Source organism: Cicer arietinum, chromosome 7 (genome assembly GCF_000331145.2).
Source record: "Cicer arietinum cultivar CDC Frontier isolate Library 1 chromosome 7, Cicar.CDCFrontier_v2.0, whole genome shotgun sequence".
NCBI classification, from domain to species: Eukaryota; Viridiplantae; Streptophyta; class Magnoliopsida; order Fabales; family Fabaceae; genus Cicer; species Cicer arietinum.
The window spans coordinates 9,910,456-9,931,199 of NC_021166.2; the positions used below are offsets into that span (position 1 = coordinate 9,910,456).

At 27.6% G+C, this 20,744-nt stretch overlaps 3 protein-coding genes across 3 annotated transcripts; all 3 read left to right on the forward strand.

The window, feature by feature from the left end:
* The first annotated feature begins 5,488 nt into the window (after positions 1-5,488).
* Positions 5,489-8,294, forward strand: LOC101497607 (autophagy-related protein 16). Its single transcript, XM_004515793.4, has 4 exons — positions 5,489-5,772; positions 6,081-6,262; positions 6,369-6,564; positions 7,129-8,294. The coding sequence occupies exons 1-4, from the start codon at positions 5,638-5,640 to the stop codon at positions 8,149-8,151; spliced, it is 1,536 nt and encodes a 511-aa protein (XP_004515850.1). The 5' UTR covers positions 5,489-5,637; the 3' UTR covers positions 8,152-8,294.
* A 3,413-nt stretch (positions 8,295-11,707) lies between these two features.
* Positions 11,708-14,814, forward strand: LOC101497939 (vignain-like). The gene is made up of 4 exons (XM_004515794.4): positions 11,708-12,271; positions 13,510-13,742; positions 13,819-13,959; positions 14,339-14,814. The coding sequence occupies exons 1-4, from the start codon at positions 11,824-11,826 to the stop codon at positions 14,597-14,599; spliced, it is 1,083 nt and encodes a 360-aa protein (XP_004515851.1). The 5' UTR covers positions 11,708-11,823; the 3' UTR covers positions 14,600-14,814.
* A 4,122-nt stretch (positions 14,815-18,936) lies between these two features.
* LOC101497285 (vignain-like) lies at positions 18,937-20,744 on the forward strand. Its single transcript, XM_004515792.3, has 4 exons — positions 18,937-19,384; positions 19,677-19,909; positions 19,995-20,135; positions 20,484-20,744. The coding sequence occupies exons 1-4, from the start codon at positions 18,937-18,939 to the stop codon at positions 20,742-20,744; spliced, it is 1,083 nt and encodes a 360-aa protein (XP_004515849.1).

The following is a 20,744-nucleotide window of genomic DNA, read 5'->3' on the forward strand; positions in this document are numbered from 1 at the left end:
TATATATATATATATATATAATATTTACTTCATTCGTAGTTGATATGAAATTTAACCGCTCACACTTGAATTTAACATGATATAAATAAAAAAGTAAATGTCCAAAATTTAAGGAGGAGTATAATCATAGTTATAATATTTTCATTAAACATATTTTGTATGATTAATTATTAAACTAATATCAATAAATATGTGTATATAGCTTTTATAAATAAATAAAAGATGGTAGAAAGAAGCAAATACGAATTCATTCGTAACAAATAAGGCATAAGCTATATATGCCTACAAAGGTTTTGATATTACATCATCCAAATCAATAAGTAGCATCTGCAATATCCAAGCCCGCTCTTAACAAGCTAACATGAGTATGGAGAAGAAGATCAGAGATTCAATCTCTACTAGTAACATTTTCTTCTCTTTACTAATAAATTAACCATTAACATTCTAGCATTTCCTTATATAAAATAAAACACACAACCGTCCAAAAAATATTCTGAACATATTACAAGTTAGCTAGGCTGATAAAATTTAAAAATTAAAATAACATACTGAGCAGTTCAAGTTACGCAGATAAAAAAAGTTGCGGAATGCTAAAGCATTGCAAGACCTCTATCGATGCCTATTCGAGTAGATGTATAGGCCGTCCATTATTATTTCAAATAATGGAACAATGGACACGCTTATGATAACGAGCTAAATTCTATTATATTTTAAAAGTATGAAGACTTGTTGTCTTTTTTACTGTTTTACACCAAATAATATTTTGATGCACCAGAGCTTTTTTTACCACTCATCGACTTTACTTTTACCTTTTTCATAGCTAATAATTAATTAGGTAAAGTAATATATGTTGTGGTAGGGATGGCAAAATGCACAAACTTATCCTGCGTCCTTTTCCTTTACTATGAATTTGTTGGTCTCACTCTATCATGGGTTGAAGGTTGATCTGCCAATAATAAAATAAGATAAAAATATACATATTTTAATTATTAGGTAAGTTGGCAACAAAACACATATTTGTACACGTTAAATTTTTATACTTATTTAACATTTTATACTTTATTCATAGTGATTTTTTATCTTTTTATCTTTTTTGAAATTTTTTAAAACTAAAATTACTTTTTATTTTGAGTTTTTAATTTTAGTTTGAGTTTTCAATTTCTCAGTTTTCAATTTCATTTCTTAGTTGAATTTCAGCTTTTATTTTATTTGAATTGAATCATTCTTTTTAACACATCTCATTATGAATTTACTAAATATAAAAAATATTGACATATTAAAATAATTAAAAATAAAAATAAAAAAATAATATAAAGGCATAGTGATCGTTGAAGATATCTATAGTGGTCAAAAGAAACAATTGATGGTTGGATGTGGTGGTAGGAGGTGACCGATGGTGATGGCAGTGTCAAATATGGTGATGGCGATGGTCACAAGTGAGTCGTCAATGGTGATGGTGGTTGTTGGAGATGGTGGCAATGGTTATCAAAGGTGGGTGATTGATAGTATTAGCGATGAGCAAATGTGGTGGTTGGAGATGGGTGGTGGCGATGATATCGGTGGCCGGAGATGACAGTGGATGATGGTTGTTGGAATAGTGATTGTCTTTATTTAGATGAGATGTTAATTTTAAAACTAAAACAAGAATTATAAAATCTATTTTTTGTTTTATTTTGAGTATTAAAGAAAAATTATTTTGAAATTAAATAAAAAATCAACACAATCCCATTTTACTCAAACATATTTTTGTTTGAAAATTGTCTTTTAAAATCAAAAACTAGAAACTCATATTACCTCGAGCAAAACCTCATTTTCTCTCTATCTTTATTCTTATCACATCAATAATATATCGCATGTGTCATATCACTCTCCATTTCTTTCGATCTCAAATGGTTAATTGAAGGATTTTGATTATTTCTACAAAAAATCATCTCCACTTTCTTCACCCCTCTATCTCTTTCGCAACTCTTTTTCTCTCTCATTTTTTATTTTTCTAATATTTTTTAAGAATTGATGAAAGAGAAAAAATTGAATAGAGAGGGTTTTAGATAGAGATGAACCACTTGATTAAATGAATATACATGTACCTACAAAAACATTTTCCTTATACAAAATGTAATATCAAGATTACTGCTACAAAGCAACTAAGAGTGGGGCATCTAGTATATAGTAATAAGTTTAGTCGAAAACATCTTGATATATGGTTGTAATTAGTTTTTATTTTTATTTTTAATATAGTTGTAATAAGTTTATTGTGGACCATGTTGATAGATGGCTTTACTAAGGATTATAAAAATTTACTTAAAATTCTAACCACAACTCACATTTTTTAGAAGTATAAATTTAAATTATTTTTATCTTTATAATTGAGACGACAATTATTTTATAAATATTAATTCAATAAATTAAATTTAAAAATAAATATTTATTTTATATTTAACGATCTGACATTAATTTATTAAATCATTATAACTAAAATAAAGATTGATAAAGAAGTTAACTATTAACTTATCATTCTCAAACATGCTGCGATCGTTGTTAGAATTTCAATTCAAGTAATGTTTACATCATCCCTAGAGTAGTATATACATAGGATGTGTTTATATTTAAACTAATCCAAAAATATAACTGCAAAAAATGATTTAAAATTGAAAAATTCACAAAATCGATTACTATTAAATATTTTTGTTATTTTGAGAAAACTTCACGGATCAAATCAAATTTTTTTAACAAAAGCGCATACATAAATTTTAATATTTATTTATTTCTTATTTATATGCTATATTACATTTATACATTATTTGTTGGTTTTGAATCTTTTTTTTAATAAGTAATATTAGTTTAATTCAATCTAAATTTTTTACTATTTCAAAAATAATTGACTACTACCGTGATATTAAAATATTATATGTTATATTGTGTATCAAATCTACTATTTTGCTGTATTTTTATAATATTAATATTAATATTAACTTTTTTATTTTTTTTTATAATTTTAATTTAAATATTAAAAAATTAATTTAAATTATACTGTTTACAATTAGATGGATTAAATTGGATATTTTAAAACCTGACATACAAACCAAACTAAATGACATGTGATTTTATTTTTAGAACAAATGATTTTTTTTCTTTAAAATTCAGCTAAACCGCACTATGATGATCCTTAAATGAGATCCTTTTTTGTTTTTGTAACTCAAACATACGTTTTTTTGTATAATTAATAATCATGATATATACTAATTAATAGTACTTTCCTTCGTTAGAGACGTCAATTATTATATTCCTACGCGAGAAACATGAGTTTGATGCAATATATAGTAGAATCCCACCAAATAAAGAATAAACTATATTATAACCCTGGAATATTACAAACATCATGTAAATGGAGATGTCAAACGCACTAATTAAAGAACGGGTGATCAGTATTAGTGCATAGTATTAATTTTAAACTTATACTATTTGGAGTTTAGTTTGTGCCGTAGGGTCTAGGCCTAGGATGGAAACGTGTGATTCTATAGTGCCTTATTCTTTTTGTTGGACGAAACTTCATTCACTCCAATATATGAACGCATTGTAATACCTTATTTTGATTCCAACGGAGGGACAAGAGTCATCCTGCGGTCCTTTTAACAACAAAAAGCCATTCGGTTAAGCTAGTGCGCTGACTTAAGGGATGATCACATCGATTGAGAAAGCCTATGCATGTAAGAGAACTGTTACTAACGCTGTCTATTTTTTTAATAAACAAAATGTATTATTGAAAAAGGTAAAGGGTAATGAGACGATGGATGGCCTTATGAGATTAAAATAAATGTTTAAAAGTCAATTAATTTTTTTAATGATATTGATAATATTATTTGAATATCGTCTTTTTAGTGTTATAATATTTAGGGTTGAGACAATGAGTTACTTAATATGAATTTGATTATAATAATGGAAAACAAATTTATTTCTTGAAATTCAAGCCATCAAACTTAAAAATAATATATAAATATGGAATTAAGTTTATCTAAAGTGAACAATTCAATTTGAATAATGTAAGTAATATCAACAATTAATGATCAAATATATAGATATTATTTGTATGATTAATCGTAAATAATTATAATATCAACCATTTGATTTACTTATTTTACCAACTACTTAGTGACATAAATTATTTTTGACGTTATGCAACAGTTATATATGAAGTAGGAGAACAATGTGCTTGTGATTTGTGGAGCATTTGAACTCAAATGAATAAAATATTTAGGTGCACGTCATTGAGATCTTGTAATAGGTCTATACTCGTAGTATGCCTACTTTAGAAGACTGACACCACACTAATCGATCTCATACCGTAGACATGAACAGACCTACCATTGTTCATAGGGAGTTTCCAAAAAAATGACACTAGGCCGCTTCAATGCAACATAGATGTTCCCTTTTCATCGCACCACAACCATGTTGGTATTGAAATTTTTCTTTGAGACCATAATGACAATTTTGTTTTAAATAAAATTGAATGGCTTCCCATATCTATTCCGTTGATGAAAGCGAAGTATGTGGTCTCTTGAGCACACTTCATTGGATATATGACTTTTAAATTTTAAATTTTGAGTTGGAGATGGACTCCAAAAAACTGGTGGATCAATTTCGCAACAACAAAGAAAATGTATTTCATTTAGGTGCCATACTCTATGATTCTAACATGTTTTTTCATATTATTTTGTTAATTCTCATGTATGTTGAATTTATTAAGAGACAAATAAACGAGACAATTCATATTTTTACAGAAATAGTCAAATCTTTAACTTGTTTGCATATTTTCATTGATATTTGATCGATATATATCTAATAAATCATTATGAATTAAATGATACGAACTTTCTTTAAGAAACATTACTAAATATGCATTGTTTAGATAAAATTATTTGATGGTAATACCCTAAGTCACAATCCCTCAATTAACCACGTCATTTTTGCAGTATATTTTAAATAAAATATGTTTTTTTTTACTAGATATATAAATTATATAATTTGATTTTTGTCTTTGACAAATTAGGATTAGTTTTAATATAAAATAAATTTATATTACAAGACATCTTTTAATCTCTTTTATCTCATTTTATAATAGTATAAAAATACCATCTTGTCCTAATTAGTTAATCCAATTCCAACTATATGATATTAATTTAATTAAAAATATATATATGATATAATAAAATAATATATTTGACTTTTAGATTAAAATAAAATATAATAAATTAGCGTATCCAATTCTTTTTATACCAAAATACTTTTAAAAAATGAACAAAATCGAAGAGTACAGGCCCACTGGTAAAATGAAACTTTTCTAAAGCCTTAGGCCCAGTGGTAGTATTGTGGGTCAAGAACCCGCAACTTTCACGGTTAGGAAAACTGCCAAATTTTGAAAAATGCTTCTGGCTGGGACCCCATTTGGCAGGTCTCGCTTGTCTCCACCTGACAAATATTATTGCTACTATTATTCGAATCAGAACCCTAATTCAAGTTTTTGAATCCCAAATTGTAAATTAGAATTCATTAATTTTGGTCCTTTAGTTTAATTTCCACATAATCGAAACACAAAGAGGTAAAGTAAGCAATTCGTTGGTTTGATTGTTCCTCATAGTAATGGCAAAGTCGCAAGAAGAAGTTGCGATTGAAGCAATCAATCATGCTTTGAAGTCTCTGCGGAAGCGTCATTTGCTCGAAGAAGCCGCTCATGCTCCTGCTCTTCTTGCACTTTCTAGACCTATCGTATCCCAGGTATCCTCTTTAGTAACAATTTTCATGCTTTTTAGGGATTATTACTATCTTATTTAATTATTTATCACAAAGAAAATTCCATTTTTTGTTTTGTTTCCTTTATTGTGTAACTATAACCAATTAGTTCAATTATCGGTTCCAATGCAATAGTGCTTAATGCTTATGACCAATTTTAACTTTCTTCAAGTATTTATTAGTGAATGTTGTTTGATATTGATATGAATTTTGTTGCTTGGATCGTTGTTTATGTCTTACAATTGAATCTTTTTTTGTTTTGTTTAATTAAGTATTTATTAATGTGGTTGAAGGGCTCTGAGTGGAAAGAGAAAACAGAGAACTTGCAATTGGAACTTCAGCAATGCTATAAAGCTCAATCTAGGCTTTCTGAGCAGCTTGTTGTGGAAGTAGCTGAATCCAGAGCTTCAAAAGCTTTGATTCAAGAGAAAGAAAGTGCAATTGTTGATATGCAGAAGGAGTTAACAGAATTGAGGTTGTTTGATGTTTCTTATGTGTTGTAAAAGACACGGACATTTTTTTTTTATTGAGCTTGTGATAAATGATTGCAACTTGAGTTAAATTGATGTTGTGAATTGCAGGGACGAGTGCTCTCAATTAAAGACAGATTTGGAACAAAAGCTTAAAGAATTAGAATTAGTAGTGAGCGAGAATTCAGAACTTAAAGCACAACTAGAGCAGATGACTACCAAAGCCAATACAGCTGAAGCTGAAAATAAGATGTTGATTGACCGTTGGATGTTAGAAAAAATGAAGGATGCCGAACGCTTGAATGAGGTATAATACCATCTCATATTCTCATCCACCATACATTTTTGGAACTAGATATTAGTATTGGTACACATTCTCTGTGAGAATGGATTTAGCTTTGGCAAGCTGTGCAACTTTGGAGGAGATAATCTTAGAGCCAGTTTAGAGGAACTTTTCAGTCAGCAGTTATAGGAGAACAAAAGTTGAAATGGTTATGAAATGGTTATGCTTTTCGTGTATGGTAGAAATCAGCTTCTGTACAAATGTTTTCAGTAGGTTCCTTTTTCATAAGTTAATAATTAAATATTAAATATTTATCTTGTTTGTAAAGCTCCTCCAACCTATAAGCTAACCTAAACGGAGCCGTAATGTCATTTTTATTTATATTTTCAAATTTGAATATTAATAGTTAGTAGTTTGTCTATTCAAAAGTCAAAGTGCATAATAGATTTGAATCACTGTGATAGTTACAGTAGTAGTTTATGTTTCCTACATGTAGAATCCTCACAAAACTGTTATGTTAACAAATTGTATTTGCAATACCTACTTATGTTGCCAATTCAACTAATAATACAGTTTCTTTCCCTTTAGGCAAATGCACTATATGAAGACATGGTTCAGCGGTTAAAGGCTAGTGGTCTAGAACAACTTGCAAGGGAACAGGTGGATGGAATTGTTCGGCGAAGTGAAGAAGGTGCTGAATTCTTTTCAGAGTCAAACATCCCCTCCACGTGCAAATACAGGCTAAATGCACATGAAGGAGGTTGTGCTTCCATGCTGTTTGAGTACAATTCTAGTAGATTGATTACTGGGGGACAGGATCGTACAGTTAAAGTGTGGGATACAAATACAGGATCCTTATGTTCTAATCTTCATGGCTGCCTTGGCTCGGTATTGGATCTCACTATCACCCATGATAATCGATCTGTTATTGCTGCAAGCAGCTCAAACAACTTGTATGTGTGGGATGTGAACTCGGGCCGTGTCCGTCATACCCTTACTGGGCACGCAGATAAAGTTTGTGCTGTTGATGTCAGCAAGGTTTCTAGTCGTCACGTTGTCAGTGCAGCTTATGACCGTACTATAAAAGTTTGGGACTTGGTGAAAGGTTACTGCACAAATACAATCATGTTTCACAGCAACTGCAATGCTCTTTGCTTCAGCACAGATGGACAGACCATATTTTCGGGACATGTTGATGGTAATCTTCGTTTATGGGACATTCAGACTGGAAGGCTACTGAGCGAGGTTGCTGCACATTCACTTGCCGTCACGTCGATATCCCTATCTCGAAACGGAAATATTGCATTGACCAGTGGAAGGGATAATTTGCACAATTTGTTTGACGTGCGATCTCTTGAAGTTTGTGGCACATTAAGAGCCACAGGAAATAGAGTGGCTTCGAACTGGAGTCGCTCGTGTATTAGTCCAGACAACAATCATGTTGCTGCTGGGTCTGCTGATGGATCTGTCTATATATGGTCAATATCTAAAGGTGAAATAGTCAGTACTCTGAAGGAGCATACTTCTTCTGTTCTCTGTTGTAGGTGGAGTGGAATGGGAAAACCCCTAGCTTCAGCTGATAGGAATGGGATTGTTTGCGTCTGGACATAATGGCGTTGCGGTAAAGCTCGAAACAGTTTTCAAATTGGCTTTGCTGAATTCTTTATTAAACTGTTCCATGTTTATACAAGATACCACTTAAATTTTTGAAAATTGTATATATTAATTTTTAACTAAGTACTTTCCTTTAGACCGCTCTTTCCCGGTATCTCAAGGGAAGTATTAATAACCCTAATATCTAATTAAGCTCTATTGTGAACTATGTCATTGGCAAAATTTAACTAGGATTCAGAAGAAGAAAAATTGCTGCACTAGTGACACTGTAACTTTGTGCAATTTGGATGAATTTTTCAATCATTGATATGTATAATACCAAATCCAACATTCCAATAGCCTAGTCAAATCCAACTATTATTACGGCATCACCCAAAACCACAACACTGTATAATTTTAGTATCGAAGATATTTAACCCAATGTCTTTGACAAAGACATTGGTTGCAGAAGCATATGCATATATTGTGTTGTGGTTTTGGATGAGATCTTAATAATAGTTGAATTGAATAGGCTATTGGGGCAGTGGTGTTGGGTACTATCCGGGTTGCTCAACCTATAGTATCACTAGTGCTGCATAATTTTTTTTCTGATTTTTAGTTAGATTTTAGACTTGGAAAATTTGTTTAACCATGTAATTAGCAGGTTGTAATTTTTATTTAACTTTAAATCAGCAGCCAAGTAAATGATTAATAAATCACCAGGTCCTGTTATTACAAGTTGTCACATTTCTATGGAGTAAATATAACTTCATATAGCTTCATCCTGTACACCAGTAAGTTTACTTATTGGATGGCATTCTTAACTGTAACCTTTTGGATACACCTCCTGTATCTGTAGGGAAGTAAAACATTGCCGTGGAAGAGTTATCATAAGTGAGTAGAACAAATGGGCTAAACAAAAGATTAAGTTTGAGAATAGGTGCATGAAGGAACATTTTAAGTCATATGCAGAGTATAGTCAAAGAATGTAAACAGGGTTAGACCATAAAACCTTTTTCAATGCAGTTAAGGCACGCGACCTATCTGTCGTCAATTTATGTCCTACTTTAGTGTATTTGCAGATTGGTTTTGATTGGATTGTTATTTTATTTTGAAAAATGTGTATATAATAGTGTTTTGTAGTATTTTTAAGAGAATACATTTCTTTATAACATTTCATAAAGAAATAGATACGAAAAAGTTTAATAAGTAGAAGAAAAAAATATCAATTATCGTAAAGCAAATAAAGTAAGGACGACAATTATGAACATTGAAAGTACGGCACAACTCTCAGATTACAGTATATGTGTACTTGCCTGTTGCCTGTTGCCTGTTGGATTAAATAAGAACGGAAATCCAATCCAATCTATTTTTAGAAAAGGTTTTTATTTTTGATTTGTAATTTTTTTTTTATTTACATTCTTTTCAGTTTTTGGTTTTGATTGCTATGGTTTGAATTGAATTAGATTGGATCTGAAAACGTCTATCTTAGTTGATGTTCTTCAACCACAAATTCGATATAACGCCCAACCCATTACGCTAATGTAATTTTTTACTACAAGCAACCAACCAGCATGAACGTCACACTAGTGTCAAAATCAAATTATAATCACTGAAGACTACATAATTCTTTTCTCAAATTCCTTTTGCCAAATCGAACATTTTTCATAATACATAAAAATATATCCTAGCCTTTGGCGAATTATCTAAACAACTTATTTAACATTAGGCATTAGCTCAATTGTTTGTTTTAGATTTTAAAAAAGTGATTTTGATATTTTATATTTTTAAATTTTTTTAAATGAAAATTTACTTAAAAGTAATAGAATTTGTTTCAGATTTATCTGTTACTGACTAAAAAAATAATATTCACATTCAATAAATTAGATATTTATTAGAAGATATTCTTATATGATAAATATCACTTTATTTAAAAAAAATACACCTCTCAAAAATAATTTTTTAAAGAGTTTCTCAAAATAACTTTTCATTTTAATTATTTTTTAGAATTTCAGTATTCAAAAAAAGTTGCAACAAATAAATGAAATATTTAAAATGATACTTGAAGATCATCTATTTAAATCAATTTTTTATTTATAGCTTTATTTTAATTTTCTTTTTAAAAGTTGTAACAAAAGAAAACTACTAATTTTTAGAAAAAACTGTAATAAACATGATACACCGAGTGTATTAGAATCAAATATTATTTTCTATGTGAAATATATCATTGTCTTGTCTCTATATCTAACGGAATCAACGTTGTACAGTACTTGTAAATAAATACAGCCGTTTTTTTCTTTATCACTTTTATTACAAGCTAGTTGCTTAGTTAGGAAGTAGAGTACTTTTTGTCCATCTTCATTCGCACATGGTACTACACTACTTTCACAAGCGATCACGTAAGCTACGGATAAATGGAGTAAATATTTATCATTGTTGTTTTTGTTGGTTGTGTTACTCCACTTGCGAAAATGTCACCTCCTCCAACCATCATGTTCGCTAAGGTAATGTGGCATGTAGTCTAAATATATCCTTGTATTACACAATAGCCATTTTACACAAACCTTTATTAGATTTGGAACCTAACTGCCAAACATTTCCCAATAAGTAAAATGTATCATATTTCCTTGTTATAAAAAAAACCATCGTTGATATTTCCTCTTGTTTCTAGTATAAAGAATAAAAAAAAATCATATTTAATAAGAATATATAGTATGTAGTTTGTCTCATAAATAAAACTCATATAATATTTATAAAGACGTTTGATATGTGTAGAATATCTCTGTTTTTCTACATTAGTATGGGTGTTTTGTGTCATAAATAAAACTCATATAATATTTATAAAGACATTTAATATGTTTTAATATGTTGAGTTATGTTTAAATATAAAATACATATGTTTTTCTACATTAGTATGGGTGTTTCGCTGTTGACTCTTTAGTAAAAAGAAAGTAGCATGTAATCTCATTTAATTGTGTTGGTGTAGTAAAAAAATAATTGTATTATTTAAAATACTTTTCATTGAAATTTGTTTCAAAGGAATAAAAAAGTTGATGGAAAAGAATAATTCGATGAACAAGAGAAGAAGTTTTTTAATACTTTATTTATCTTACGATGAATATCATTTTAACAAAAAAAAAATATTTTAAGATAAATATTATTTACAATTTTTAATATAATTTTAATTATTTTTTTCTTATACTACTATTCAATGATTATTATATACACATCTTTTAAAATATTATTATATTTTATATTGATAATAATAAAAAATTCATTAATAACTAAAATGAGTAGTATGATAAAATAATTTTTTTTTATTATTAAATTTCTTAATATATATATATGTAAAAATCTTAAACAATATCGACTATGAGACGAAGTACGTAATCTCAATTATTGAAGTGATCGCTTTCATATTTTGAGCATAACCGACCTAATCTTTTTTCTTATCCTTCACAATTCACTAAATGTAACCACCGTAGTCGATTTCTTCATAATTATTAATTGTTGATGCCCATAAGGAACTTTTACCTTTAAATTATTATTATATTTATTTTAAAAAATTCCCTAGACCCTATCCAAGGTTTTCATTTCTCTATATAAAGCATTCAAAGGCCGGTCGAAAAAATAATAATACAGCATTTGAAGGTTTTCTTTTTTCCTCATCACAAGTGACAACGTACCAAAATGGAAATGAAGAAGCTTTTGTGGGTTTGGTTATCCCTTGCTTTAGTTTGCGGAATTGCCAATAGCTTTGATTTCCACGAAAAAGATTTAGCTTCGGAGGAAAGTTTATGGGATTTATACGAAAGATGGAGAAGTCACCACACAGTTACTCAAAGCCTTGATGAGAAATACAACCGTTTCAACGTGTTCAAAGCCAATGTTATGCATGTCCACAATACCAATAAATTGAATAAGCCTTATAAGCTTAAGTTGAATAAGTTTGCGGACATGACTAATTATGAATTCACGAACATCTATGCTAATTCCAAGGTTAATCATCATAGAATATTTCGTGGCACACAACATGACAAAGAGACCTTCATGTATGAGAATGTATATGATGTTCCTTCTTCAGTTGATTGGAGGAAAAAAGGCGCAGTCACTAAGGTAAAAGATCAAGGCCAATGTGGTAAGCAAAATAGACAACTTACTTCTAAATATTTGTTTTTTAAATTACGTTTTTAAGTATAGTAATAGTAGTTGCTCACCATTTGTTAGAGTATTTCAAAAGTTAATATATATAAAGTCTACGTATTTTAAATTATTATTATTAAAATATCTTATAGATTTTTTCATTAATTGGTATCTGAAATTTTCAAATTAGTCCTTAAAATTTTTTATTTTTTTTAATTGGTCCCATAATTTTTTTAATTGATCCCTCAACCAAATTCCTATATTGATCCAAATTTTTCAATTTTCAATTTTGAACCAAAAAGTTCTAGAATTTATTAAAAAAACTTGATTTTATCCAAACAACACAATTAATAAATGAAGAAAATTCACTTAAAATATTTGAATTTCTTAAAATTATAAATCCCTCAAATTTCCAATTTACTTCATTCGATGCAATGATCTCTTCATCATTTGCTGCACGAAACTTTTAGAAAAGTTAAGTAGATACCCATCTAAAAAAATACCATTATATTTTGAAGGGAATTAAGTCATTTTTTAATTCCCTAGGGGCTCATTTATTTTTTATGTTTTCTGTTTTATTTTTTCTTCAACTAATACACATAAGATAATGTATATCCAATAACTTTTTCCCCATTTTGTTTTACAATTTTTTAAAATAGATATAAAATTTTGAAAATGTCAATATTATTTTCATTGTTTATTGTTTATGAAAATGAACTAATTTTGGTAGTCTGTGACTTCCATCTAGTTTCTATCTCACATTGTCCACTACATAAGTGTTTTATTTTTGTTAGCATTAAAATAAAAATGTGTTTTAGAAAATGAAAGCAAAACATATTTTCAAGAAATATAGAAGCTAATTTATCAAACCTTTTCTCAATTATGTGCAAATCGCTTTAATACGCTATTTTCATATTTCAAAGATGAGAATTTTCAACACTCACCAATTTATAGAAACTCATCTGAGACTCCTATTGATTTTACTATCCTAAAATATAAACATAAATATAAATTATTCAAAAAAAAATTTGATGTATGTGATTCAAAATTTAAACCAAATATATTTACTTTTTTGATTCATTTTTTATTATATTTTAGTATGAAATAGTATTTATGTAGTGCTTCAAGCACAACTTAGAACATTGATTCCTTATCCTATTAACATTTTTGTTTGTTTTGGTGGAAGACTATTGTTGTCGTAAAATTTTGTATTTGTTGTAATGTATTTGATAGGTAGTTGCTGGGCGTTTTCAACAATTGTAGCCGTTGAAGGTATTAACCAAATAAAGACACAAAAACTAGTGTCCTTGTCTGAGCAAGAACTTGTGGATTGTGACAATCAAAAGAATGAAGGATGCAATGGTGGATTAATGGAATATGCGTTCGAGTTCATCAAGCAAAATGGTATAACAACTGAAAGCAATTATCCTTATGCTGCAAAAGATGGAACTTGTGATGTACTAAAGGTGTGTATATAAATTTTAATTAATTGACTTATGATAGAGTTTAAGAGTCAAATTAATCCAATTTCACTTAATGCAGAAGCATAAACCAGCAGTGTCAATTGATGGTCATGAGAATGTTCCTCTCAACAATGAAGTTGCATTGCTCAAAGCTGCTGCCAACCAACCTATATCAGTTGCCATTGATGCTGGGGGACCTGATTTTCAGTTCTATTCAGAGGTTTACTATTAATCTTTGTTGAGTACTTTTTTTTTTTAAAGAATAAATATATTAAAATAAAAATTTGAATCACCTTGAAAAATAAAATGTACTCAATTTAAAATTTGATGTTTTTAATAGTTTTAATAAATTAAAGACTCTTCTTAAGTTAACTAAAATGATAACTATAAAGACATTTGATATGTTGAGATACATATTCAAATTTGAAATATCTAACTTTTTTCAAGTTTAATATGTATGAGTTTTGTTGCTATATTATTGAGAATAAAAATAAAATAAAATTAAAGACTATTTATTTATCTCTAAATTTCATTGCTAATTAAGTCCAAAAAAAAAAACTTTCTTTGTTATTTAAGCTTATTTTCTTATATAATTACAGGGAGTATTTAGTGGACACTGTGGCACTGAGCTGAATCATGGAGTAGCAATTGTGGGGTATGGAGCAACTCAAGATGGAACAAAATATTGGATAGTGAAAAATTCTTGGGGAAACGAATGGGGAGAAGAAGGTTACATTAGAATGCAAAGGAACATAATTCACAAGGAAGGTCTATGTGGCATAGCAATGGAGGCTTCCTACCCAATCAAAAAGTCATCTACCAACCCCACAAAAAGTTCAATTCTTAAAGATGAGCTTTAAATGATGCCCATGAGATTCTTGCTACATTAAATAATATTATTAATTTGTATCTCATACTTCATATATGTCTCTCTAAATATACATCGTGGTTCTTGTGTTAGGATTGAGTCACCTAGAAATATATAAATAATATGTGTTAATTTGATTGCTTGTATTACTCATCGCTTATTAATATTTTAAAAGAAGATTTAAATATAGTTTCCGTCTTTTACTTATTTTATAAGTGTTGAATTTTTGTTTTTTTTACAATTACAATAAAATAAAATTTATAGTAATATTTGATTATTTGAATCCTTCTAGCAATTGTTAATATATGTCCACGGTCATATTCTTTTAACAAACATCTATCTAATCTAATAATAAACTTGCATTTAAAAAAAAGTCTTTATACATGCTTTGAAATGTATATTTTGAGAACACTTTTTTTATTGCAATGACTTAAAACCATTCCGGTACCGATATGTAAAAGATACCTAAGATTACGGTTTTTACAAAGTGATTCCGTTTGAAAGAAAAAAAAAGGAAAATTGTTATATGATTAAGGCCAAAGCATTGTGTCGGTCTCCCACGGATCAAAAACCGTTTTGGTAATCTTGACAATAGTTTGTTTTACTTTACACAATGATTAATAATCATTACTAAAGACAAAAAATATTAGAGGGAAACTCTTTGAAATATAGAACATTTATCAAAGTTTTTTGTATCTTTATCTTATATTTGTTAAGGTTGCACAATTAATTTTAAAATTGATTTAAGATTAAATTCAACCGTTCATGACAGTAATATATACAATTATTTGAAATTTTATAATTGATTTAAAATTAGATTCCACAGTTGATGACTGTAATCATCCAACTGTTTGAAATTGTTATAATGTAAAAGATTAACATTTATCATTTATAAAAGATAAAAGACGAAAATAAATATTTAATAAAAGATAAATATCAAAAGTTATATTTAAGGCTTAAAAGAATACAAAGTGATTGATATATTACCTTCCCCTCCTTGTAGATATTGTGTTTTAGCCTCTATTGTTGAGTTTAATTTGATTAGACAACACAACTTCAATTATATTGTATTTTGTTTTTGAACGGGTCAAAGAGGCACTAGACAAAATTAGATGAAAATTAGATATGATAGACGAAACAAAAGCTAAATATTTTGTCTCTCACTAAATCATTAAACAACTTCTTCTCTTAAATATAATCTATCTAAAATACTAAAACAATCTTTTATTGTCAAATACTCTCTCTCTCAAAGTATTTTTTTAGGAAACATTTATCAAAACTAATAATTGAAATAATATCAAACATAAAACATTTAAAACTATAGTGCAATACCTTAAAATAAAACTAAATTGATTATATTTTTTTAAATTTAAATGATTAAATTTATTTTTAAATTCATAAATTTATAAGGATAACTTCAACTGCTCTTACGATTTCAAATATTAAAGTAACTATTGAATTTTTTATTTATTTAAGCATGGATTAATGCTAAGTTTAATAATTTATCCACATTAAAATTAATAAGTAAAGCATTTACATGTTTCTTCTGATTTAGTAATTATATGAATATTTATGTGGTTAATTTTAACAAAATCCCCGTGGCTATTTCGTAATTAATATTTTCTTTACTAACCTTAAGTGAATTATAGTTAGTATTAAAAATGTTAATAAGTGTATGGAGATACATATTGTAGTAACTTATTATCCGTTCCCGTTAAATAAGAAGATTATCTATATATGTCATATCTAAATTGGTATATGTCAATTGAGTATTTGTCATATTTTGTGATATTTGCGTGTTTTTGCTTACTGAAACCTTATTTTATTTTTTAAACTGTAATTATATCATTCATCAATTCTTTTTGACAATATTTAATATTAACTCAAGAATATATCGCACTTTCAATTTGACAACAGAATTACAATTTGAAGAATGAGAAAAATATCACTTCCATAAAATATAGAGTTTTTTCCTCCTTTTACTATCTTACTAACCTCGGGTAATTAATAAAGAAAATAGATTAAGAAGGAAATTGGCACAACATCAATTAAAAAAAAATGCAATCACGGGGATTTTGTTATAAATAACCAATAAATATTTGTATAATTATTCAATTAAAAGAAGCATGTAAGTTCTTTAATTGTTAAATTTAATGTCCACAAGTATTTTAACTTATCATTGCATGCTTATATAAATATACCAGCATTTATAAATGAGTCAATAAAACATAAAACAACATTTATAAACAAATATAAGTATACAAGTGAATAAAGATTTTAATACATAGAATTGTATGAATCGGTCAAACTAGTTTTTTTTTTTTTTTTTTTTTTTTAATAATAGATCAATTTAATCTTTTAAATTTACAAATTACTAGTAACAATTTAATCATTTCAGTTGAAAAATATCAATTCATTTAGACAATTTCTTTCTTCTAAATTTTGCACCATAGTTTTAAGTAACTCAATTTTTTTTATGTTTCTTTTATTGTTTTTGCTGTATGCGTAAGAAATAAATATTTGGATTTATTTGATTAAATTGATTTGATTGTGATATTATTAAATTTAATGTTGTTAAAAAATAGAGTAAATAACAATTTTAGTTCTTTTAAAAAATGGTGAACTCAATTTAGTCCATAAAAAAATAAAAAGTAACTTTTAGTCCTTGAGAAAATTAAACCAAAACAATTTAATCCATATTTTTTTTTATACTTTATTTCATTGCTGAAGGAAAGATGGAGGAGAAAATAGAAAATGAAAAGAAGAAAATATAAAAAGAAAATAAGTTGATTATATATAGTTGTTTGGTACAAAATAAAATGAAAAGAAATTATGCCAAGAAAAAATGTGTCCTTAAACAATAACATAAATGTCCTTAAAATTATATATAATAAAACGAATAAAAATAAATACTTCATTACAATCAATAAAAACTTATGAAATATAAAAAGAAAATAAAGATAATAATACAATTTTTAATTTAATAAACTACATTTTTTTTTATATTTTATAATATTTTATAAATTTTTCTTTTCATTATTTCTAATTTTTTGTTTAAAGATATTTATGTCATTTTAGAAATAAACTTTTTTTTTTCTCTTAGAGTTTAATTTTTATATTTTATATTATCATTCAATAACAATTGACTTTTTTAACTAAAACATTTTGGTTATAAACAAAAAAGCTTAACACATTTTAATTGAATTAAAAAGAAAAGTCTTAAAACAATCCAAATGGTTAACTAACTCAATGACATTTTATGTCATTTTTTCAATGAATCGACATTTTATCTCATTTTCATCTCATGTATGGGCCACTCAAGAAGGGTATCCAAACCCTATTAACTTTGAAAGACAATGTAATTTACTTTTTAAAATCTATAAAATTTACTCCATATAGGTGATTTGAAAAAACATATTTTAAAATTATTTGTGGTGGTTTTTGGAGAAGTTGTAGTAACAAGAAAGGGACAATTTCATTTTTTTTAATAAAATTAATAATTAATTACTAATATCGATTATTTTAAAAAATATTTTAAAATTATTCTGTATAAGTGATTGTGAGAAAACATATTTTTAAAAAATTGACATTTAGATATTAGAAAATTATTAATTACACACTAAGTTGGATAACATGACAATTCGTTATTGGTCAATAGGTATTAGAGTGTTCATTTTATTTAAGTTAAACTTTATCTATCTTTTTCTTCTTATTCACAATCCATAAAATGCAACAATCTTAGGGGCCGACTAATTTGTGCAAATATTTTTTTGCTTTTAAAAGTTTTTATCTTCTTATTAATAAGTAAAATCAACATAAATTTAAAAAATAAAAATAGAAAATATTTTTTCAAAATAAACGTTTCTATAATTTCTTTATCAATATTAAATTGTCTATATGTTCGTTATCTTTTTTATCTATTCCCTCTGTCCCATCATAATTGTCTCATGTAAAAAAGAATTTGTCTTAAAAAGTCTGTTATTTTAGTTTTTAATACAATTTTAATTTTTTTAATTGTACCACCTAACTAATATTTTGTGTCTCACATTTAGTTTATTATTGTTCACTTTGTATTTTTCGAAATTGCAATACTCCAATAATGATGTTAATTTTATGTGTAGATGTTCCTAAAATACCTTTTATACATAAATATCTTTAATTTGATTTTTGTATCACACAATTATTAGTATTAATACGGGTACTAATATGTTTAAAAGAAATAATAAATGTTGCATTTATTTTTCTTATTTTCCTAGATCATAAGTTAGTTTTCATTTATCTATATAAAGCCTACGAAGGTCTCTATACAAAGCATACCAAGACAACAAAATGGAAATGAAGAAGCTCTTATTTGTTTCCTTATTCCTTGCTTTAATTTTCGGAGTAGCCAAGAGCTTTGATTTCCAAGAAAAAGATTTGGCATCGGATACAAATATTTGGGATTTATACGATAGATGGGGAAGTCACCACACAATTTCTCGAAGCCCTAACGAGAAGAACAAACGTTTCAACACTTTCAAATCCAATGCTATGCATGTCCTCAATACCAATAAATTAAATAAACCTTACAAACTTAAGTTGAATAAATTTGCAGACATGACTAATGATGAATTCAAGAGCTTATATGCTAATTCAAACATAGATTGTCATGGAAATATTCGTGCCTCACCACGTGGCAAAGACACTTTCATGTATGACAAAGTGAGCAATGTTCCTTCTTCCGTTGATTGGAGGAAGAATGGCGCTGTCACTAATGTAAAGAATCAAGGCCATTGCGGTAAGTAAAACATTTATAAGGATTAAAGTTTATATGGGGAATATTATATAAAGAACAAAAATATTTAATTATAGACAAAATAATATTAAAAATACCCAAAAAAAATTATTTGTTTTCCCTCAAAGAAAAAGAGAAAGAATAGTTAACATTTTTTTATGCCTATACTACATTTAGGAATAGGCGAGAAACGAAATTTAGCTAGAGTTATTAAATTCGTTATATTGGAACAAAAATTAATTCGGACACAAGCATTTTTCATAAAATTGTGTGTTTTTTTTAATGTATTCTATAGGTAGTTGTTGGGCGTTTTCAACTATTGTAGCTGTGGAAGGTATTAACCAAATAAAGACACAAAAACTAGTGTCCCTGTCTGAACAACAACTCGTGGATTGTGACATTGAAAAAAATCGAGGATGCAATGGTGGGTTAATGGAAAATGCATTCGAGTTCATTAAGCAAAATGGTATAACAACTGAAAGCAATTATCCTTATGTTGCAAAAGATGGAACTTGTGATGTAGCAAAGGTGTGCATATATATATAATTTAATTAATTGACTTATGATAAAATTTGAAGATTTAAATTAATTAATTCAATTTGAATTCATGTAGAAGAATAAGCCAGCAGTGTCAATTGATGGGTATGAAAATGTCCCTACGAATGATGAAGCTTCATTACTCAAAGCTGCTGCCAACCAACCTATATCTGTAGCTATTGATGCTGGAGGATCTGATTTTCAGTTATATTCAGAGGTAAATTTCTAATTCTAGTTAACTAAGAAATGATAATGGAATTATAAAATACAAAATTTAATAATGTTTTTAATAGTCATTTATTCCTTTTTATTTATATATTAATGCTCTTAATTATTTATCACAAAGAGAAAAACTAGTGCAATAAAATAATAAATAGTATAAAAAAAATAATTAATTTTATCAAATACAACAAATTTATTGATTTTTCTGTGTGTGGAAATAATATTAAATAACAAATAATAAAACGGATGATAAAATAAAAAACTAGTTTTATTCTTTTTATGAGTAAAAAAACATGTTTTTTCATATCTGAATATTTGGTATAAAAATATATAATAATGACAGGGAGTATTTAGTGGATATTGTGGCACTCGGCTAAATCATGGAGTGGCAATTGTGGGGTATGGAGAAACTGAAGATGGAACAAAATATTGGATAGTGAAGAATTCTTGGGGAAGCCAATGGGGAGAAGAAGGTTACATTAGAATTCAAAGGGACGTATCTCAAAAACAAGGTCTATGTGGTATAGCAATGGATGCTTCTTATCCAATCAAAAAATCATCTACCAACCCAACAGAACATTCATCTTCTAAAGATGAGCTTTAA

Excerpts from the sequence above, each read along its gene's own strand:
- LOC101497285 (XM_004515792.3), top strand. The coding sequence starts at position 18,937 with ATGGAAATGAAGAAGCTCTTATTTGTTTCCTTATTCCTTGCTTTAATT. Across the intron at positions 19,910-19,994 it reads GAACTTGTGATGTAGCAAAG|AAGAATAAGCCAGCAGTGTC; the intron begins GTGTGCATATAT and ends GAATTCATGTAG. Across the intron at positions 20,136-20,483 it reads ATTTTCAGTTATATTCAGAG|GGAGTATTTAGTGGATATTG; the intron begins GTAAATTTCTAA and ends TAATAATGACAG.
- LOC101497939 (XM_004515794.4), top strand. The coding sequence starts at position 11,824 with ATGGAAATGAAGAAGCTTTTGTGGGTTTGGTTATCCCTTGCTTTAGTT. Across the intron at positions 12,272-13,509 it reads AAAAGATCAAGGCCAATGTG|GTAGTTGCTGGGCGTTTTCA; the intron begins GTAAGCAAAATA and ends TGTATTTGATAG. Across the intron at positions 13,743-13,818 it reads GAACTTGTGATGTACTAAAG|AAGCATAAACCAGCAGTGTC; the intron begins GTGTGTATATAA and ends CACTTAATGCAG.
- LOC101497607 (XM_004515793.4), top strand. The coding sequence starts at position 5,638 with ATGGCAAAGTCGCAAGAAGAAGTTGCGATTGAAGCAATCAATCATGCT. Across the intron at positions 6,263-6,368 it reads AAGGAGTTAACAGAATTGAG|GGACGAGTGCTCTCAATTAA; the intron begins GTTGTTTGATGT and ends TGTGAATTGCAG. Across the intron at positions 6,565-7,128 it reads ATGCCGAACGCTTGAATGAG|GCAAATGCACTATATGAAGA; the intron begins GTATAATACCAT and ends CTTTCCCTTTAG.